Raw genomic sequence first — 23645 nt, 5'->3', positions numbered from 1 at the left:
TGGGCTCTGCTTTTTTCTTAAAAAGAAGCTGATTGTCGGTCATCAGTAATCAAAGGGCAGTGCGCTTCTTCAAAGGCTCTGTGTCTCTTATCTGAAGCTCAGTACATTTCTCTCCAGCCTGACTGTCCCTGAGCCTCAAAGGCAGGCCGAATTCTCTCCTCCATAACCTCCCTCTCCCTCTCTCTCTTTCCCCACAGATTTGGCCCTAACCTTGAGAATGATAATGCAATACTCTCACCCCTCCTTCCTCTATATTCTGCTTTATCCATCAAAAGTATGAATGGTGGCAGAGAATGCTTCTCTCTTCGGATCCCCCAGTACTGACTGACCAGCCATCAATACACAAGCCTTTAGTACCATGATGCTGCATGCAAGTACAAAGAATTCATTGTTTATGCTCCACCCACACATGCAGTATGTTCTTCTGTAGCAACTGCTGCCAGGTTGGACAAGCTTTACATAACACTGGCAAAAATCTTCTTCAACCTAGTAAGAACTTGAATTGCTGCATTAGGGTTCATTGTGCCACTGTACTTAATTACACTTACTTAGATTGGGAACAATAATGCTGAATGTGTCACAATGTAATGTTAGCTTGGCTATTTTATCCTATATAATCCTAACAGTAGCTATATTTCCATCCACATAGTTCCATGCAAAATGTTAAATGAGTTAAAAAAAAGGTTTGGTAAGAATAGTAAGAATTGAATAAAAATGACAGTATTCACATAAAGGTTTATTTGAAGGTTTGTTGAAGGTAGATAAACTGTGTATGTACCATAAAATGCCTAGTATTATATAAAACAATATAATATTAGCAAAAATACATATTAGATCTCAAATAGACAAAGTGTTAATTAATGAATTTGTCTATTTTTCTCCCAATTTGATACTGCCAATTAACCCAAACGTTCATAAATCTACTAGCACTAGCAATTCTGCTGCCACTAGGTGGGTAAAGAACACATGTCTCTTTCCATACAGGCGAAGCCAGCCATGCCTCTTTCTGAACTGCCACCAATGCGGCATTGCTGGGCAGCCGAGACACTTGAAAAAAAGTGCCAGGTCCCCAGCTCCACCGCACCAGCTAACAGATGCCTGTGACAGCCAACATCGCATCAAGAGTGATGAGTGAAGAGAAAGAGTCATCTACCCACCCAGACTCCTGCCGCTGATGGCAATTAATGATCACTTCTTGAGCCGTTATGTTTGCTAGTGGGTTTGTTTTTTAATGCTCTTATTTGGTAAAATATAGCCACAACATTAAAATAACAGTAATAGGAAAAAATCATATTTTCCAAAAGTGTTTTTATTGCTGTGATCAGCATAGATTTTTGTGACATTCCAGTTGTTCCCTTGGATTCAGATCATTGTGACCTTTACACGCATACAGAGTAAGTAAGATTAAAATTTTTTTTTCTAACATCATGTAACATTTGTCCAACAGTGGCCATGAAAGCATGTATCTGTGCGAGCACGAACACATCAATTTGTTTTACTTCCTTTCAGCCTTCCTTTCACTACAACTGATTTGCAAAAGCAACCTCACATGTAACTAAAGCTGCACTGAAGAACAGACTCTCTCCCCATCTCACAGACATGAACAGAAGTGTAATACACCTGCAGTGGAAAAAGCCTTCTGGGGTTACTTCACTCACCAGGCTCCAGAGACTGGGGGTAGTCCTGCGGTGGCTGGCCCTCTCCTCTCTTGTCCTGGGACTCTGCTGCTTTGGGGAGGTGATGTGGGGTTGAGTGGGGGCTGAGGGCAGGGGAACGAGGGGCTGCTACAGCTGGACTAGGCTCGGGGCAGGGGGTGCATGGGGTGCTCTTGGGATGGGGCCGCGGGGCAGGGGAATGGCAGCAGGGCGAGAGACGGGAGGCACAGCCCCCAGGAGAGGAGGAGGAGCGTGGATGTTTGCTGGAGGTGGGGAAGGAGAAAGGCTTTGCTGGTTTTGCGGTCCGAGGCTCAGGAGAACCTTCGTCCAGATCGATTGGGGGGTCCTCAGGTTTTATCTGTGGAGACAAAAAAAAGGGCAGGAAAGGTGAGAAGTTATGGAAAGTCTGACCTAGATCTTGAACGTGCATCATATGTTAGACTCTCAACCCACTACCTAAATTTTGACGTGGCACACTGTGGGATTATTTGTACTGAGGTAGTGTGGTACAGCACGCTCTAAAAAGTCAGCATGAAAACAATAGTCTGTGTAAAGTTTCTCATATCTTAACTCTTTTAGAATGTCCATCAGAGGAATGATGAATGAAGTAGTGGAATTGAATGAAAAATGAAACTTAATTTTTATCTGAAAATGTAAATCTGACTTAGATCTTATAATCAGACAATAAACTAATGTTTAATGATGATCAGATGATGGGTTACTTTATTCAAAGTAGCCATCATTAGGAATCTTATCCTGGTCTCCAGTGAGTGGTTGGGTTCAGGTCAGGTTTGGAGCATTTTGGCAGGCTTGGGTCAGGTTTGGAGCCAAAACTTGGTGCTCTGGGTCAGGTCAAGTGGGGACAGAATTTTGCTGGGCATTGGTCAGGTTCAGATTCAGAACATGGTACTGAGGGTCAGTTCAGGTGGGGACAGAATTTTGCTGGGCATGGGTCAGGTTTAGATTCAAAACTTGATGCTGTGGGTCAGGTCAGCTCTGGCCAGATTTGGCCAAACTTTCAGGGCCGATTAAAGCTGTGGTAAAACTTCTGCCTGAAGAGGTCTAGCACTGAATAAATCTTCACAGCATGATAGAATTGAAGAAATCTTAGTGATAAGATTTCTTTGTCTTTGTTTATCATGACACAAGGCAATGCTTATCAAAGGCTAAAAATTGTGTTCTCATGCAAGAAAATACAGCAGGGACTCCATATCCAAAATTCTTCTGACCCACAGTTCATTGGCATTCTGCAGAGTTTCTCATTTACTTTCCATGCAATGTGAAGAACATAAAAAAACTCACACACATCTCCAGTGCTACATTCTAGTAGTCCAGATCGTATAAGGGAACAACAGATTTCTCTGGAAAAACTCTTTATTGACTTTCTATTAAAATGAGCTTTGTGGGAACATAAACTTTTTCGTTTTTTCGTTTTTGTTTTTTAGCTTAAAATTCATAAAATTATATTCTTAAAATATCATAGCTTTGTGACGACTCAACCTTAAGTAGGCTTTTCACAACACTGAGCACTGCACTCTGTTCAGGGACACTGGGTGGCCTTCCAGAAACAATGGTGCCTGAGTAGAGCAAGGCCTAAAAAGGAAAACCATGTATAGTGTATACGTTACCTGAGAATGTGTGTGCCTGTGTGCCAGCTCCATTGCCTGAGCTGCTCTGTGATGTTGCTGGTGCTGATGCTGCTGGAGCACGTAGAGCTCCTGTTGCCGTAGAAACTGGCGGGAGTAGACAGAGGGATGCTGCATGTGTGAGGGAGGCCTTCGAGGCCCATACACAGGGGGCCACAGTCCCTGCTGCTCCATCACATCTACAACAAGAGAGCGAGAAAGAAGGGGGGTGGGTGAGTGTGGGGGGGAAAAGATGACATCTTTTTTTGCCTTAAGATGGAGTGGCACTTGTCACACCGCAGCACTGTATTCATTTAAGGGGCAGGAGCTATTGAACTCCTCTACTTCACCTTCTATATTGTCTTCTTTCTGACATTGTCTGTGTACAACATAAGCACATACATGCTCATATTCAGCACACTCCTCATTTCTTTCTTTCTGGAGAGGCCAAAAAGTGGCACTGTTACTGCAGGAGGCAGGTCGTCCATGTAAACGGTCCACATTCCACATTCTCCGTCATTTATCCTCACTCTTATTCGTGGCTTACCTCCACGGATTAACTCAATGCGACGGTCACCAGTAAGCTCAACAGCCACACTTGCTCGTTCTCTACTACCACCCAGAGTAATGCCAGTCAAAGCAATTTTGCCTGCTTCCTCAAACTGTCATATGAATGTGGCTCTTTGCATGAGTCCTTCCTGACGGGCTGCTGGAGGGGAAGAGGAGGGCCGAGTCCCAAATGACGTGCACTCTTTCACTTGAACTCTGATGGTATGAAGATATGAAAGTTTTTAGGACGAGATACAGAGTAGTGCACTTCAAAGGGAGCGCAGACGTCTAAAGGCTATAAAGGCACTGGGAATTGTTGGTATTCAGGCCACTCTAGAGCTTGAAATATTTGTCCAAACCAGAAAGCTTATGCTTGGTCGGGTTTGAATATTATTTGTTAAATATTTCTTAGGCTCAAATTTGACTTTCAGGATTACTGGATTTAACTCTACATCTACCCATCTTCTTATCTACTTTACCTGATCAGGCCATGGTGGTTCCAGAGCCTACCCGGAATCATTGAGTACAAGGTGGGAATACCTTTAGTACAAGGTCCAGTCCATTACAGGGTACCACACACACACACACACACACACACACACACACACACATATTAACTTCTCACACTCACACATCAGGCCAATTTAGCATAGCCAATTCACCTACCATGTGTGTTTTTGGGGAAGTGGGAGGAAAATTGAGCACCCAGTAGAAACCATACAGGGACAACCCACCAAACTACTTAAAAACAGTGACCAGAGCGAGGGTCGAACCAACAACTCTGGCCCAACCCTAATTTACCCAGCCAACATGGTCATGTGGGGCTCACATGTGTAGAATGTGGGCTAGGTGGGTTCTAGGTGGCCATGGTTTCTTAGTGAATTTGTACACGTACTGTTACTGGGACCAGTCGGACTTCCCCAATGTGTATTCTTTACTGAAGCGGAAGGTGTCACTTTACGAATGTCATGTAAAGTCAGCAGGAAACCTGGGATAATGTCAGCAATGCTGTAGCTCAGTGGTTCCCATACTCCAAATATATTTACTTTCTTGAACCTAGAAAAAATGTCTAAATGTCACATCTAATTGTGTATCTAACTTATGTGTCTGTGTTGACAGGGGTGTGGTTTTGAGCTCTAATATCCAGTGTCTGGCTGGTACTGTACTTTCAACTGGACATTACAATGTCTGGTCAAGTCTCACTCTAAATGCACATCATTTGTTAAAGAAAATAAAACGCTGCAGAGTAGGTGGGGATTCAAAACTTGGTATGTTAGTTCCTCACTGTCTGAAAGGAATTTAGTGTGCTCTCTCTATTTCTTCCTCCTACCTCTCAATAGTAGGCGAATTAGCCATGCTAAATTGCCTAGTGCAAGGTCCGGACCCACCGCATCCCTGACCAGGAAGAAAATGGACATTCGGGTTCTAACCAAAACCTCAGGCACAACTACAGCTCTATGCAGGTAATTCCTTTAAATACACGACTAGAGCTCCATGTTGTGCTCCAAGACACAATGTGGGCTGTTTTTTTGAGGACAGGGTTATCTGAGGGACGAATTTACCATATTATTTTCTGTGCTCTAAGACGGATGCCTTTGAGAGTGGGAGGGAGAGAGAGAAAGAAGAGGAAAAGGCATGGGGAGGGATGCACAACAGCTGTGGACCTTGTCTCAGCCTTGAGATTCAGCCCACAGAAAAATTTCAACACAATATGCTTCTTTTACTGCTTTTCACATGCTACTCATTCTGGGCCTCCTCCTCCTCCTCCACCACCCGCTCCACCCGTTCCCTTCTTCCCTGGCGCATGGCGGGGGCCTTTGTATGGCCGAGATTACTGGGATGGGGGTAATGTTTCTCTGGGGAAGGGTCTGGTGGGTGCACTTCCCCTCTTGGTTGCGGCTCCTGCGGAGCGCGGAAAGGAAAGCGCTGTGCTGAAGAGCAGAGAGCTAATTAAATTTCACAGGCTGAGCTGGGAGGAGGGAGTCCAGGCACAGTGCAGACACAGTACTCTACACAGGCACACATGGCACATAACAGCCATGGTCAAATCAAAGCCCCGGGAACAGCTCTGTGAGCAAGTGTAGGCCATAATCAAATAGTTTGTTTATAACACAAGACACTGTAGTGCTAGAGCATCATAGCATAGCAGAGAAGTACTACCAATCGAATAGGACTCCCTGTGGCAGATAAATATGAACCTATTGGCAGTATGTCTGATGCCAGGCATGGGATAAAGGGCTATAAAGTCCCCCAGCACTGAGCTGTGGAGCGGTGGAACTGTGTTCTATAGATGGTGTTCAATTCCAATCGTTTTGGAATGAGTTGGGGAGGGATAAGGTGGGGTGGTGGGGATCATCCAACATCCTGACCTCACTAACTCTCTTGTCACTGAATGCAGTCAAATCCTCCCAGCAATGTTCCAGAATCTAGTAGAAAGTCTTCCCTGGACAGTGGAAACAATTATTCCAACAAAAGCAGGATAAACTCTTTTTTCGAAAGAAGCAATAAATAAGCAGCTGACCTGGCTCTACGACTCCGCCCTGTTTCTTCTCACTGCCCCCCGCCTCCCACTCACTCATACAATAGGGACTAGCCTGAACAACAAATGACTGTTGACACACCTTCATGCACACATGCTATATGTGATTTCTGACATGTAATTGTTTACACATTCCTTCACGGCGATTTGCGATTTGCAATGCACTGCCATGATAGACATTCAAACATACACCCACACAAAACGTAAGCCTAGCTGTCTCTCTGCCTTTCTTACGTTCTTCTTCTCATACACAGTGTATGCATGGACACCTCACCCCTAGCAAGCATTTAGTCAAACACACCCACTACCTGCTTGAAATGATAATTTGTTTAAACGGTTTTCTGAATTCCACTCCGTGCATTCAAAGTGAGCATTAGAATTAGAATTGTGAGACCATTCCCATTAAGCTGATAATAAGATGTGCAGCAACTGCCAGCATGGCTTAGTGAAGCATTTTACGATGATTACGGAATGATAAGGGAACAAAGCGAGTGAAGAGACACCTCGTCACACCGGCCAGGCAAAAGATCTTGGTGAAGATGGAAGGTATACTACAGTGTGGCAGAGAGCCATAGTAAAAGGACGGATGGCTGTAAAACAACAATAGAATTTTAAATATATATAAAAAGAACGCCCCAAAGGCAAAAAACTTGGAAAACAGATGCCCGGGATTCTGTTGACGTACCTAGGTGGTGGGTGGCAGGGTGGGCAGCTGGTTCAGTGGGCAGAACCACTAGGGCAGCAGACGGATCCTGGGGCAGAGGCAGAACAGGCTGCAGGGCGCTGGGCATGGCAGCAGAGAAGCCAGGTGGCAGGTTCTGGTGCAGGGCGGCATGACTTAAACCTAGGTAGAAACCACACCAAAAAGGTAGAACCAGCAGAAAGATTGAACAGATATAAAAGTTACAGCTAAGAGAACCCTAATACAGAACCATCTTTCTACTGTAATGTTATAAAACTAAAAAAATGTAATGCTATAAAACTACAAAACTACTTACTGTACGAGTGGCCCATCCAGAGGGAGGGACTTCCTGTCCGAGGCATCCAGTGATGATGAGCTGGGTGAGCATGTGCAGAAGGATCAGCTCCTAACTGGCTGCTGCCTGGCACGATGAGGTGAGAGGTCAGATCTCCATGGCAACTGCTGGAGGGGTGGATCCTGGCAAACTCAACTCTGTCCTTGTTTTCCCTGAATATTACAAGCAAGTATAACTAGGTGTGACCCACAAGAACCAAACAGCATAAGAGGCAACTTAGATTCTCAACTTTTGCGCATTTAAGGTGGTAGTAACTTTAGGCTCATGCAGATGATGTTGCACAAGATTGATCGGGCTATAAATACCGGGGTGGGTGCTACGGCATACATAGATTCAGGTGGTACAGTGCAGTGAATGTCTCGCCACAGTGTAAAGGAAAGTAAATGAGAACTGTGGCCAAAAGACAAAAGTGACAGACAGAGAACACTGGCGTTTCATGGCGTGTAAATAAAAATGCTTCACTTCTAGGCAAGAATTGCTTCTAGAAGACAATGCAGACCAATTTCAATCATTTTCAGAAAGAACACTCCGCAGGGAACATATAGAGCACACAACAGGCCTTTTCCCACTTCTCCTCCAGAATGCAGAGGATTTGTAGACCAAATTTTTGGATTTTTGCCATTACTGTTAGACCCGTATGGCCATGCGCATCAATACTCCTGCAAATTCAGCTACTTCCTTTACACTTTGGCTTAGGTGCAATCACTGCTTTTTGCCAATCATGAACATCTGCTGTGCACCTCATTTTCCACACATCCAGTGAGACGATTACTGCACTGTACCACCTCTTCTCAATCTATGAATCTCATCACACACCTCACAGGTATTTATAATCCATTTATCCTCATGTAATGCCATCTGCAGATGCCTGAAGTTACTACCACCTTAAACACACAAGGGTTGTCAGGGAAGCTTATTATTATTATTACTATTATTATTATTATTATTATTATAACATAAGCACAGACCTGAGGAGGAGTTCTCGTTCTCTGTCCAGTGGAGGCAGAGCCAGCTGCTCCTCACGCACCCTCTTCCTTTCATCCTCCTGCTCCAGGGGATATATGGAGCGTCCGACCTCTGACACAGAGGAACCACAGTCAGTCAGTTCAGCACTGACACAACACAACTCAGCACTTTCGAGAAAGTAAATAAGGTACTATATTAAACCTAATTTGAAATACCAATGTGCAAACTGACTACTTCAAGGTTATATTTGGAACATTTGCTTGTCATATTCAGCATTTAAGTAAGGAGGTATAGCACAAGTTAAAGAAGCTACAGTTACAGAAACAGTAGTTTGACCTGCACAAAGTAAAGCAATTTGGCAATCAAATGCCAACTGGCACTGAAATGACTAAAACACCCAATCTGGCATGTTACACTTCTAAAATGTCAGCACCAATTTGCATGTAGCTGATTACGTGATTTAGCAACCAAAAATGACTAATTGGAGACCGTTCCAGTAATCACACATTCAGATATTCACATGTGTAGTTTCCAAAAGTTCACAAGTAGCACAGCTAAACTGGAAAATGATGCTTGTCTTGTTAGCACAAATGGACACACACATATATACACACACACACATATATACAGCACACAGAATGCACATACGCACACACTCAAAGCCTCCTGCTGGTGGCTTACCCTTCATGCTGGGCAGCACTCTGCCGTGGCGGCTGTGGGTGGCATGTCCGTCTGGTGGGCGGCACAGTGGCTCTCTCTGCCTGGCGACTGCCATAGCGATGCCCACGGGGGGTTGCCGCACTTCCCCCTCTCGCTGCACTTCCCCAGAATCTCGACCCAGCCGCTCAGAGCGCTCACTCTCCCCAGAGGATGAGGAGGCTCTCCTTGAAGGCAGCGTTTGCTTGCCCTCCTGTTGGGCACAGCTTGCACTCCCTCCACTCTTCTCGTTTCTCATGTCTACATTTGCCGTCCCCTGCTTCAGGCTGCCCAGCCCACCAAACGGACTCTTCTGGGATAGCAGGAGTGGCTGTTGGCTACTGTACTTCATCAGGTTCTTCATGGCACTGTTCTCTGGCTCCTGGGGGCCTAGCGAGGGCTCTTGGTAGGTGGGGAAGGGAGGGTGAGACCCATGGTCTCCTGACGCACCCTGGGCACTAGAGTCATAAGACTTCCGTCGCTCATTGTCAGGATGGGCCTGGTGTCCTCGTACTTCCCAGGACGGTAAAGTCCTTGCCTGATGTCCACTGTACCCTTGCGCTGCCATCTCTACCTCTGGCTTCCTCTTGTCATGAGAACTGCTACTCGGACCTAGTTCTGGATCCTGTACATCGGTTCCGTGCCTGTTGCTATGCTGCTGATGGTGTATCCTAGCAACCCTCTGGCTGTCCCGCTGGAGCGAACACCCACGTTCACCACTGGCCTTGCTTTCAGACGGAACCCTGTGAGGAGGACCTGAGTGAGAACAGTCCCGGAAAGGCGGGGTGCTGGCGAAAGGGTTGCTTTTATCCTGGCGGCTGTCCTTGGCCCCCTGGGGCAGAGAGGGCCGATAAGCATCAGTCTCAGAGGAATTCTCTGCGGGCTCAAGGCTGCAGGCGCGGTTTGGTAGAACTGAATGTGGCTGGTGATTATGACTGTGCTGTGCCTGCTGTGGTATATGGGGAGGATGGGGGCCTACAGACCAGTCTGGACCCTTTTCTGCTTTTCCATATATATGCTGCTGCTGTTGATGTGTAGGTTTTCTTTGGCAGGTATTCAATGGTTGGAGGGGAGGTGCAGGAGGAGGCGCTATTCTACCTCCATTACTCGTCTTTTCTGGCGCTTTAGCTTTGCCTGCTCCTTCCCCTCCCACTTCTCCAACCATCCCTCCCCTTGTACTTCGACAGTAGGGGTTACCCAGTTGGAAGGGCCCACTGGTCTTGTCTCCCAGAGGTCCCACAGAGGGTACAAAGGTGGGCCCTGTGACTTTGGGGTCCCTGCCTCCTCCAGGAGCTAGGCCCTTATCCTGAGCAGAGGATATGGTGAGGGCAGGGGGAGGGGGGCAGTACAGGTCTGGATGAGGGTGATGTGGATGGTGATGGTGGGGGTGAGTAGGGTGAAGCCATGATCCTCCAACTGCTGAGCCCAAGCCAAGAGGAGGGGGCATGGAGTAGGGCACTGGATGAGTATGACCTAGCATTGCACTGTGGCGCAGGCAGTCCGGCGAAGGCTCACTTATTCGCATCTCACCACTCACTCCTTCTTTGCAACAGAGGTTACCTCCACTCCGTTGTCGACCAGTCCCTAAGATCGAGGCTCCTGGTCCCACACAACTGGGCAGGGAGCCCCTGGCTGCTGTCCCTGGCTCAGAGCCATTATGGGTCTTGGTGGTCAAGAGGCAGGCACTGAGGTGCTTGGGGTCATCTTTGTGTCGAGGGTTTTCCTCCGACCCTAAAGAGTGAAGCTGAGGATGATGGTGTGGGTGGAGGTGTTGGTGCTGATGTTGGTGGGGGGTCGGCGAAGGTGGGCTGTGGTGCTGGCGCTCCTTCGCCTCCTGTTTACTTCGTTCCTTCTCTTTTCCTCCAGACGACACGCCTCGATCTGCTACATCTGGCTCTTTTGAGCCTTTCTGAGGAGCCCCTCCTGCTCCAGAGTCACGCTCACGGCTACAGGAGCCTAGGGGGTGGCTGGGGGCGGTCCGAGTCAGTGGTGGGAGGCTGTGATTGGTGGAGAGGAGGTGGGGCTGGGACGACAGGCTTCTGATATAGAAATCTGAAGACAGAAAAAGGAAAAGTGAGACAAAAAGAAAGAAAGAAAGACTGCAGTACGGAATGTGAGATCTCTGAATCCATGAAGGGAATTGAGTTTCGTATAGAGTTAAAGTAAAGAAGTGAGCCTTACACACCTTTCGAAGTTTCGTAGAAGCGATGCTGCCCATAGAGAACACTGCTGTTTCCATGGTGATCTAGGGGGCCCATGGGTAGAAAGGTGGGGGGCAGACTCCCAGTAAAGCGGGAATACCCTGGGGCTACCGAAAGAGACAGAGAGAGAAAGAGGAGAGGGAGAAAGAGAGAGAGAATTGTCAGGAGAGACAAACTAAACATAAGAGTGACAGACTTGGCCTTTTGCTGTGCTGCGGCCATGGCAGAATGAAGGTCCATGAAGCCCTAGAGCAGGGCAAAACCTTTCCAACAGCCCTGATAGGAACATGCAGATTCTGCTCTCCACTTGGCATTCATAAGGAAGGCATAAACCAAACCTGGACTTCAGTAGTCTCCATACTTGTCATTGTAAGCATTTCTGCTTATGTTTAAAGAAAAAAGCTTGTTAGTACTTTTATCTCAAGCGTAGACTGTGAGGTTTTAAGGGTGAGAAAATTCGTGATGCTAATAAGTGAGTGCTTTTAAGCTATGTTTTGTATACAGCACTTACGCAACCTGTTAACTGGTAAATTGTCAGTTGCGTGTTTCTCAGCTCTTTATGATTTGTTATGGTTTATCCGCTCTTAGTACACATGTTATAAAAACCCTTTTCACACACACACACACACACACACATGAAAAAACACACACAAGAGAAATACAAAGAAACAAAACCCCCTTGTCCTTCAAGAAGCTGTTCTGTGCACTTCCCATGGGTTCAGAGGAAGGTAAACGGCCGTTTTGCTCGACTCTGCCCCTCCAAGGACATTGAACTGCATCCTGGGATAGTGGAGGCCACAGCATGGGGGGCGGGGGGGGGGGGGGGTTGGAGGGGTATCCATGTGGAAACTAAACACATGGCTGAGCTGCAGACACAGAGCAGCAGAGGTCGATGGCCAAGCAGCCAAAAGCCACACACTGGAACTGGCCTAAATACACCAAGGTACTCAACCAGAATGCGTCTGATGAGCAAGTCTGAATGTGTGAGGCTTTTCAAGACCATTTTCGTATCTTTTTAAACTAAACATTTTACATCGCCCTGATGTTATGCTTAGGTTCCACCACAGGTACAGAGGAGATCTTTAATGTTAGCAGCTTGCGAGCTTTAAGAGATTTAAGACACAGTCTTATGTGTCTTACGGGGCTCAAAGCACAAGTATGACACTGGTAGGTACATAGAGGTGTCATGTGCTGTATGTGTTTGATTCCTTCCCAGTCGACTATTGTGGCTGTACTAAAGTTGAAATTATGTACATGTGTACATAGGTACATGGGTTCTACCATCATTTTAACACATTTTAATCTTGCTCATGTCTGTACTGGCCTGTAGCTCTGTGTAAAACTTGAAGCCGAGGTGTATTATTTAGTGCTTAATCCTAATGCAAAAAAATATTGTGAATTATCTGTTAACCGTTCAGTTCAGCGTATCTAGTGGAGTCCCACATGGTTCTATTTTAGGGCCTATGAAACTGATGATAAATATAATAAATGCTAATAGAACTGTACTATGGGCTTACATACAGAGTCTAAGAGATCTAACAGTTCTTCTAAAGGGTTTTAACCTGGCACTACAACCACAAGTTATTGGTGTGTGTGTGTGTGTGTGTGTGTGTGTGTGTGTCTTTGTTCACTTTTAAACAGGGTGCAGTTAAAAGTCTTGGCCAAAGTAAACAGCAGGCCATAAAGCTCATCTCCTACATTCCACACAGCCATTGTCCAAAAACACCAGCACCTCACTCCCATACAAACACATGCCTGCATACAGTAGGTGGACACATTCACACGCATTCACACTCACGCAAACACATTCACATGGACAAAAACAAAAGAACTGAGCAGGAAATGAAGTTCAAAGTGAAGAAAGGATGAATGAACACTTTCTGCAGCTTTATGGGCGTTGAACAGGTTCAGATCACACTACAGGACGATCAATGAGCAAACGTGCTCAACAATGCAAAGATGCGAGTGATAGAGAGGCGCAGGGTAGGGAATACACTGGAGTGTGTGTGTGTGGGAGAAATAGAGTGAAGAGAAAATGAGAGGGTGTAAAACATGCTGTTGAACAAGGGGCCGATCATGTACACGAGAGAGAGCAGGAGAGAGATAGTGTGTCTGAGAGGCAAAAGTAAGAGAGGCAGAGAGAGAGAGAGAGAGAGAGAGAGAGAGAGAGAGAGAGAGAGAGAGAGACAGAGAGAGAGACAGAGAGAGAGACAGAGAGAGAGAGAGGTAGAGGGAAGAGAGAGAGAGTGATTCCCCTTTCTCTGCCTCTGCTGCTAATTGACAGCAGCGGAGCGTCTTGCTGACAGTGACATCACAGGGGAGTACAGATGGTTAATACGAGGCCTTCTGGCTGCACCTGTTTTCTACAGCCACTGAATTTCAATTTCCACCAAACACCATCCAGAGCACGAGGACAACAACACCATGAGCTTACAGTCATTTGTAAACAGGTGCACGCCTGCATAGGTGTGTTTGCGTGTGCGAAAGTGTCTTTGTGTTTATGTGTGTGCGAGCGTCTGTGTGTGTGTGTGTTTACAGGCACACAGGGGAGACAGAGTATGTGTGTGTATGCTAAAGAGAATGAAATATATGTATAACATTCCTTATAGTGGAGAAGAGAAGAGAAGCAGGTGAAAAGGAGAGGAAAGAAAATGAGAGATAAGAAGAAATAAGAGGAAAGCAAAGGAAAAGACAGAAAACAAGAGAAAAAGCGAGTAAAATAGAGGGAAGGAGAAGAAAGGAGATGAAAGGACAGGGGAAGAGAGTAGAGGATAGAAAAGAAAAGGAGGGAGAGGAGAGGAAGAGAGAGAGAACACAAAAGAAAAGAAGAGAAAAGAAAAGAAGATGATATGAAGACATTGGAGAAGAGAGGAGAAGAAATAAGAGAAGAGAAGAGGGGAAGAGAGAACAACAGAGGAGAGGAGAGAACAGAGAAGAAGAGAAGAGAGGATGACAGTGGAGAGAAGAGGAGAAGATGGTAAAGGAGAGGAAGAGAGGAGAGAAGAGAAGAAGAAAAGAGAGCAGAGCAGTGGAAAGGAGGTCTCCTCCTCTCTTCTCCTCTGAGGGACGCTGCTCTCCTCATCAGCGTTTCTCCTTTCCACCAATTAATTTAAATGCCAACAATTAGAGGCGAGCTCCATGACAGTCCAAAAGCAATCAGACTCTAATGATGTGCAATAAAACCCAGTGAGCCTCCGCCAGACCGCCACAGCCTATTACAGAGCAGAGGGGAGTGAAAGCTCACTCTAGGCAGAGCCCTCTGAGACCACACACACACGTACGCACACCCGGACACATTCGTGCACACATGCAGACGCATACACGGACACGCAGATGCACACAAGCAAACTTATAGATACTTGAACCCACACAAGCACAGACATCACCAAATTCACACATATGCATACACATAACACACACACACAGGCACACGCACTCACCCACCCACACGCACAAATTCACACCTTTGAGGATGACAGGAAGGAGCCACTGGAAGACTGTAGTAGTGAGAGAGCGCTACTGGCCTACGGTCAGTGTATACAATCTGCTGGGATCTGTAAATGATGGTGAACGAGCTAAAATAAGCTGATCTTACATCATTCCTCGGACTACAGAGAGAATGAAGAGTGGCTTTCAGCGAGGAGGAGTGTGTGTATGTGTGTGTGTGTGTAAGCCAGAAAGAGAAAGAGATGACAGAAACGTCCCCAGCCACAAAGCCATCATCACAGCCAGGAGACACACAAACACATCTGTGTGTGTTTTATGCTGAGCATTTCATCTTGACTAGGGTAAAAATATTAATGACTAACTTTCCTTTTGCTCGTTCTTCCACTCTCTGTCTTTCGCTCCCCCCCCCTCCCTCCCTCCCTCCCTCCCTCCCTCTCTCTCTCTCTCTCTCTCTCTCTCTCTCTCCCCCTCTCTCTCCATCCACTTGGCACATCATCCTGTCTGTTAAACTGGCTTCCACTCGTTCTGCCTCCTGACTGAGCTCTCGTGGGAGTGCTGAGCACTTCAGCATTACACTCCGCTTTATATCCACCTGTCATGCTCCACACACACACGCAGACACACATGCATGCAGACACACACACACATGCTCTACTCTTCCCTCGTTGCTCAAGTGATGTGTAAGGATATGAATCAGTACGTGTGAATGGATAATGAGTTATAGTTACAGCTCAGCACTACAAGCAGTCACTTACAGGTCAGAGCTGCGCTGGTGGTGTAATTTAACACCGGCTCCGCACCTTCCTGATGCGCAGCTCCATTCACCTCACTGCAGAATTAGCCCATTCACTGCAGCGTGGCTTTACATATAGCAAACGCACCCGACACCCATACCAACAATCAGCCAAAGTGCAGCTCTGCGTTGCTCACAATACATCATTTATCTGCTGCAGAGGAGGAGTACATCCATACATATACATACACACACAGACATGGTGGGGGTGGGGGCATTGAGTGAGGAAAAGCGAGGCAACCTGCCCATCTCATCTTCTAATTGAGGAGAAGTGACAGAATGAAACAGGCGGAGGAGAGTGAGAGAGAGAGTGAGAGAGAGAGCAAGAGAGAGAGAGAGAGAGAGAGAGAGAGAGAGAGAGTGAGAGAGAGAGAGAGAGAGAGAGAGATGTTAACAGGATGAAAGTAGTAGGACTGAGCCAGAAAATGCAGAAAAGGACAGCAAAAGAATTAGGCAAACGGGGCAGAAGAGACAGACAGACAGATAGATAGATAGATAGATAGATAGACAGACAGACAGACAGACAGACAGACAGACAGACAGACAGACAGACAGACAGACAGATAGATAGATAGATAGATAGATAGATAGATAGATAGATAGACAGACAGACAGACAGACAGACAGACAGACAGACAGACAGACAGATAGATAGATAGATAGATAGATAGATAGATAGATAGACAGATAGATAGACAGATAGATAGATAGATAGATAGACAGACAGATAGATAGATAGATAGATAGATAGACAGATAGATAGATAGATAGATAGATAGACAGACAGACAGATAGATAGATAGATAGATAGATAGATAGATAGATAGATAGATAGATAGACAGACAGACAGATAGATAGATAGATAGATAGATAGATAGATAGATAGATAGATAGATAGATAGATAGATAGTGAGAGAGGGCTTGGAGACGGGGTGAAGACAGATCAAAGAGAACAGAACACATGAGAGTGAAAGAGCAAAAAAAGAGAATGAAAGAGAGAGACAAGTGAGAGAGAAAAAACATGAGCGAGTTAGAGTCTGTTAGAGACAGAATAAGAGAGAGAGAGAGCTAAAGATACAAACAAGAGAGAGAGAAAGAGAGAGAGCAGGGTAGCACATCAGTGTTGGCTGACTGCCAGATGCTGGAGCTAGGCCAACTGGCAGCGTGCCGATTGGGGCTTCCAGGCTTCAATCCCTAAAAACAATCATTTGGACAGTGTGTGTGTGTGTGTGTGTGCACGTGTGTGTGTGCGAGAGAGAGAAAGATGGTGCGTGTTCGTGTTTGTAAAAGAATATGAACATCTGAGTGAGAATACCTGAATTCGAGTGATTAGTACACTATTACACTCACATCTATTACTGAATACTCTCTCTCCTGCGTGCGCATGCTCGCTCTCTCTCTCTCGCGCGCTCTTTCTCTTTCCAAAAACACACGAGTGTTGCTTCCTCCACCAGCTGGGACATCAAAGGTGATCCCCTCTCTGCTGCTCCGAGCCAGCGCGCTCTCTCTCCCCCTCCCTGCTCCCCTCCCTGCTCCTCTCTCTCTCTCTCTCTCTCTCTCTCTCGTTCTCCGCCAGTGTCTCGTGCTCAAACACCACTATTGGGTTCTTTCACGCTGACTGTCCTCTTCTATTCAGAACTCCATTCAGTCTCAGAGCGTTTTACACTGATGGCATGATAAACACACAATGCGAGCATTTCAGCAATTCACCCTCCTACAATATTTGTTTTCCCTGTGTGTGTGTGTGTGTGTGAGAGAGAGAGAGTGTCTGTGTGTGAAAAAAAGTGAATGTCCTCTCATCAGAGAGTTTACCCAGATGGGAAAACAGGTGTCCTGTTCACTTTTAACTCGAACATACACACACACACACACACACACACACACACACACACACATACACATACACACACATACACATACACATACACATACACAGGCACACGCACATAAAAAAGACTAATAATGTGAATATACACTCTCTTTCTTTCTCACACATGTACAGCGTGGGATGAGCTCATATACAGAGAGTGTGAAACACACACACACACACACACACACCGCCATTGGATGCAGTTGTATCATTTTGGTTAGGCTGGAATGTAGGCGCCCACAGTTGGCCTGTTTTTAGGAGATGATGCAGAGGCACACATCATGTTCTCTCTCCCCCCCACACACACATACACCTGACCGGGAGAGATAAAGTGATCGGAGAGACCACCTGCCCCACCACAAACGGTTCACAGCCAAAAGAGGAGCCGAGGGGCCAAGAGAAAGGGGAAACCGCCCCTGCCCACACACACACACACACACACACACACACACACACACACACACTAACATGTACACATGTGTACAGACACCTCCGGAAGCCGGCTCCTCACAGTGGTGATGTGAGCAACCCCAACGCTTTTCCCCTATAAAAAAAAAACGTACACACACACACACACACACACACACACACACAGAGAGAGAGAGAACCAAACATACACTCAACGCCAGCGTGTCACTGCTGGTTGTCTAGGTAGGAAGTAGGCCGTTAGAGGTGGCTTTAACCGTAAGGGCCATGAGACCCTAGGGCCAGACTGGGGAAGCCCCTTCAAAACCTCCAGAAATCTGTTAGTGCTCATGTTACACTGAGCCTGTACAGTAAATACATCTCAGCAAACAACACAAACACACGTGCGCACACGAGAAGCTGTGACGCCGGCCGAGCTTATATCAAACAATAAAAATGCCAGACAGAGGCACATAAACCACCTACATGCTCACACAGACACACAAACACACACATGCACACACACCCACACACACATCCATGTTTAAACACAATAACGCTCTAAAGCAGCTCCATCTGTCCCAGACTCCACAGGGGTCCGCATGCATCGAATCAAATTCAAATCAGAATTAAAATCACTCTCTCTCTATTTGCCTTCCCTCCCTTTGCCCTGTAGCTCTCCTACGTGCCCTTTCTGCCCCTCCCCCCCCTCCCTCAAAACACACACAGACACACACACACACAAACCATGTCCTTGCGGGTCAGGTGGGCCTCTGTGCTGTCAGTGGAAACGCAGTGGTCTCTGGGGGTGAGCCGAGCTGGGTAATTGTGTGGCTCATTTTGATGACATGCTCTTTATGCAAATGGACCAGGGAGGGGGAGGTGGAGGCGAGGGGGGGTAGTATGTGGTGGACCAGGAGTGGGGAGACATGAAGTGTTACTGGGGGAAAACGGAGCCATCCAATCAACTGCTCCAAGGGGCTAAATGCAATTAAAGCCTGATTCCAGTAATGACCTCTATCAACATAATAGGGCCATCTACATCATTACAGACACATTCTATTATCATTATTATTATTATTATGGCAATTACCATTATTATCATTATTGTTGTTATTATTGTTCGTGTGGTGTTATTATTGATTAGTTTTGTAGCTGCAGGAGAGCGCTGCGCCAAGCCAGATGCACAAAGAGACCACCACTGCATCTCTCTATATCTCTATCTCACTCTCGCGCCCTCACTCTCACGCTCTCTCTCTCTCTCTCTCTCTCTCTCTCTCTCTTTTTCTGGGTCTCTTTCTCTTCTTCCTTCACCCTCGCTGTCTCTCTATCTCACACCCTACTGTAACACAACCCTTCATCACTATCTTGCTCGCTCTCCTACTCATTCATTCCTCTCTCTCTCTCTCTCTCTCTCTCTCTCTCTCTCTCTCTCTCTCTATCTCTCTCTTTCGTGTGCACACTCACACTCGCACACACACACAGATTTGTTCAGTCATTGAGTTACAGTAGCTCTGGGTGCCAGCAGCAAAGCCCCACTGTGCAGCCTGCCAACAACAATTACTGTTCCACCCTGCCAGCTGCCAAAAGCTCCGGAGATACAGAGCACTTAACCCATACTGTACCGTACACACAGACACACAGACACACACACACACACACACACAGTCCCCCACTCGCTCACTCACACCCAAACACACAGACCATATAGAATGTATATGCATGTACATTCTGTTACAGTCTCAGCTTCTGTTTTATACTCAGTGCTGTATACAGTAGACTGTAAAACTATAGATTATTAACCACTTTACTTTGATCAGACTACAAAGACCTGCACCCATATGTGCACACATGCATACAGTATATGTATATTATACACATAGCTAGGGTAATATGTTCAAACATTCACAAAACACATTACACTGCAGTATCAGACAGGTGTCACACAGTGAACTGTCCCATTAGGATATGTCTGTATTAAACACACTGTATGAAGACGTTTATCTAGAAGCTTAGTCTTGTAATATTTGTTCTTTATTTGTTAGTTAAAATACTGAAAACTACAGCTTTTACACTGTGTGAAGATTTCATGATGACTAGGCCAAGACAAACTGTCCAAAATTACACCGGAGAAGAATGTTTAAGGAGACTTTCACTGATTATTCAAAAATTCCACAAAATTAGCATTGTAAGATATACAGACTGTTTTTAAGACAACATTTAAAAATGATTTTGAAGAATTTCTTAACAGTGTTTAAAATTTAACAACCAGCGGAGCTACATGAGTTTTTATAACATCACAGTCCTGCAAAAACCTTGTGTCTTTATTTTTGTAGTTTTTCACTTTTTTTTTTTACATCGTTTGAATCTGGCAGTTGTTCTTTACAATGTATTAAAATGTATTTTCTAGAATGAATCACACCAGTTTAAACCATTAAATTCAGCTATAACATTAGCACCACTATTGATTATCTTCATCTACAGGGGCATCTGCCCAGGGGTGGATATATTAGGCAGCAAGTGAACAGTCAGTCCTTGAAGGTGATGTGTTAAAAGCAGGACAAATGGGCCAGCGTAAAAAATCTGAGACACTTAGACAAGAACCTAACTGTGATAGCTACAAGACTGGATCAGAACAGATCTACAAAACATCAGGCTGGTCTTGTGAAGGTTTTCTAGAATGCAGTGTTCGGTCTTACCAAAAGTTCTCCAAGGAAAGAACAACTCACATCTTATAGCACATAAAGGATCTGATGCGAATATCTTTGTGCCAAATACCACAGGACACCTTCAGAGGTCTTGTGGAGTCCATGCCTCGAATGGTCAGATCTATTGTGGCGGCACAAGGCGGGCCTACTCAATATTAGGCAGGTGGTATTAATGTTATGGCTGATTGGTACACTGTACACTGCACACCAAAACCTAATTGTTTAATAAGCTATAATAAAACAGTGTTTGTCCACATTAGTTTTTAGAAGCCCTGGATTCCTATTTCTTCCTTTGTGCACAATTCTGATCTGGTAAGTGATTCCATTCGGATATACAAGATGTGCTTAGGAAACAGTACCAATACAAACATGCACAGACAAATGAGTACAAAACACACTGCATTTAGAACTACAGATCAGTGCACTAGCCTTGCAGAGAGCGTTCTAAACACACTTGTGATGTTCATTCACAGATATATACTCTGGGTATATGGCTACAGGAGAGGTTAGGACAGAGGGGATTTCTGTATTACACATCTGAGATCAGGATTAGGCAGAAAGGCAGCTGTTAGAGAGACTTAACCACAGCTCATCCCAAACACTGCCACGCTGGGCCTGGGCAAGAAGCACTGTTTATACAAGACTGCAATAAGACTTACAAAGAAGTGTGTATGTGTGTGTGTGTGTGTACACATTACATTCTTGCAATGCTGACACAACTACTGCGCACAAGCTAAACAGCAAACCATGCCACTGGGTACACGCAAACAAGGAAAATGTGAGAGGAGAAAGAGAGAGAGAGAGAGACAGAGAGAGAGAGACAGAGAGAGAGAGAGAGAGAGAGAGAGAGAGAGAGAGAGAGAGAAAGATGACAAAAGGAAGAGTCAGGGAGAGAAAGAGAGAGAAAAACAGAAACAGTAAGAGAGAGAGAGAGAGAGAGAGAGTATAAGTCTTAGAAAAAGAGAACAAGAGCAAAAGAGTGCAAGGACGCTAATGAGAAAGACGAGAGAGGAAAGCAAGCTATATAGCGAGAGAGAGAGAGAGAGAGAGAGAGAGAGAGAGAGAGAGATGACAAAAGGAAGAGTCAGAGAGAGAAAGAGAGAGAAAAACAGAAACAGTAAGAGAGAGAGAGAGAGAGAGAGAGAGAGAGAGACACTGTCCCATCAGCATTCCTGTGTTGGGACTTGTCTGGATACTACTGTTAGCACTAGCAGCAGATCTTCTCTGGTCAAAAAGACACTCATCCAATCCAATCCCAGTGTATGTTCAGGTGCATCTTACCTTCATGTGGGTGTGGAAACCAGAGCTGCGAGGGGGCGCTGGAGTGCGGCCCGTTGCGATATGGTGGGGAGGAGGGGGACGAGGGGGGTCCGGCGGGGTGAGAGGGGGGCGAACCCAGACTGCTTGCCAGGAAAGTACCCATGAAGGAGGCTGAGGAGTTTCCCATCAATCCAGTGCCTGCAGGACAGAGACAGCGAGACAGATCAGACGCTGAGGAGAAGGACCATCACACTGGACTAGAACAGCACAACAACCGAGGCCAGGACAGATCTCACGGTTTACACTTTCTGACTCATGCAGCACAACAAAGCGGGGATTTCACAGAGCAGGACTGTTCAGTTTCAAACGGGTCCAATAAGAGAAGACACATTTCTAGGGGCGATTAAAGGATCCAGCTCACTGAAAAGATCACTGCTTATGCCAAATCAAGAGCTGTATCCAATTCCGAAGACAAGAGTCATCAGGAATGAAGCACTTATGCAGTCAGAGAAAAAAAGCACACCTAGAGAGTTGCTCTTAGGTCGAACCTTCAAACACAGCATAAAATAAAAGGAACGCCAAATAACCTCATCCGGGATCCTTTCACACGTTCATTTACACGCAAATGTAAGAAATCATGCAAGCTCCTCAACCTTCTAAATTACACTTGAGCCTTTTTTTTAAGTAAGTCAATTTTTCCCCCTCTAAAATCGAAATTCCATCTTCTGTGTCGGCAACCTGATTATCAGACCCTCTCTCAACAAAAAAACAGTCTGAGAAACAGAGAATGAGGAGGAAGAGGAAGAGTGGGAGATGAGAGATCAAGAAGGAGGGAAAAGGGAGCACCCACCAGAGAGATAAAAAGAGCAAGAGACAAGAAAGAGAAGTGAGAAAGTGAGAAATGAGGAAAGGAAGGGAGAGTGTGTAAGACAGGGAGAAAGGGAGAGAGAGAGAGTGTGAAATAGAGAAAGGAGAAAGGGAGCGGGAGTGTATGAGAGTCTCAACGCACACACTGCTCTGAACGCAGTTCCCATGATTAAGCCCCTGTGATCGTTCTGCCGTAGCAGCTCAGACGCGAGTGAGGACATCCCCCTACACACACACACACACACACACACACACACACACACACACACACACACACACACATACATACACCAACACAGAAGTAGAAATGGCATATAAATGGTGTGTAACACACTCCTTAAAGTAAACAAACAAGCACCAATAGAGAGCACCTTGCACCTTCAAATGATATCTGCTAAGACAGCCTTTAGCACAGAGACAGACCCATGTGGAAATCTGATAAAAATATAATCAAATATACTGATTTCAAATATATGACAAAGAATATTGTATATATATCTATATCTATCAATCAAACAATCATATATGGGTATTTGTGTTATTTAACTATATATGACACAAAACTGTCATACAAACACTCTACAGAAGAACTTTCAATGGAACGGTCAATATAATTGTAATAAATGTAATAAATGTATGTTTCATACATATATTACAAACCATACACAAACCATCACTGACATCTACTTATATGTTTACTACATATTTGTGCATGTATATATTTACCACACCAATTCAAATATGTATGATGATTTACATGCATATCTTTATACAATATATATGTACAAATATTTTGTAAATGTATGTCCAATTCTTTATCATACAGTATACGCACATATATATATATGGCCTCATATCAGATTTGCATATGGGGAGAGAGGGAAGCAGGACTGTGCTCCACTCTCTGTGATCTGTGTTGTGTAGTCAAATGCTGCATTAAATGATTTCAACACAGTTCTTTATACTTATATATAATAATAAAATGACAGAAAAGCTGCTAACGTAATCGGACACACTTACAAAAGA

General features: G+C 45.4%; 1 protein-coding gene across 2 annotated transcripts in view; it reads right to left on the bottom strand.

Annotated features, from left to right (window-relative positions):
- The window catches only part of bahcc1b (BAH domain and coiled-coil containing 1b), a 99417-nt gene that overhangs the window by 30805 nt on the left and 44967 nt on the right, over positions 1-23645 (bottom strand). The window contains exons 2-9 of one of the 2 annotated variants that reach the window (XM_072666689.1): positions 21774-21950; positions 11253-11375; positions 9053-11119; positions 8374-8482; positions 7367-7557; positions 7054-7212; positions 3284-3480; positions 1659-2013 (exon numbers count right to left, since the gene is read on the bottom strand). In XM_072666689.1, the coding sequence (XP_072522790.1) occupies positions 1659-2013; positions 3284-3480; positions 7054-7212; positions 7367-7557; positions 8374-8482; positions 9053-11119; positions 11253-11375; positions 21774-21950 (3378 nt within the window). Of the gene's footprint in view, positions 1-1658; positions 2014-3283; positions 3481-7053; positions 7213-7366; positions 7558-8373; positions 8483-9052; positions 11120-11252; positions 11376-18531; positions 18590-21773; positions 21951-23645 lie in introns of those variants that run through there. The other variant, XM_072666690.1, reaches the window with a different exon arrangement.

The sequence above is a fragment of the Salminus brasiliensis genome, chromosome 22 (assembly GCF_030463535.1).
Source record: "Salminus brasiliensis chromosome 22, fSalBra1.hap2, whole genome shotgun sequence".
NCBI lineage: Eukaryota > Metazoa > Chordata > Actinopteri > Characiformes > Bryconidae > Salminus > Salminus brasiliensis.
Note: the sequence above shows the minus strand (reverse complement) of the source record. Positions and strands in the feature narration are given on the sequence as shown.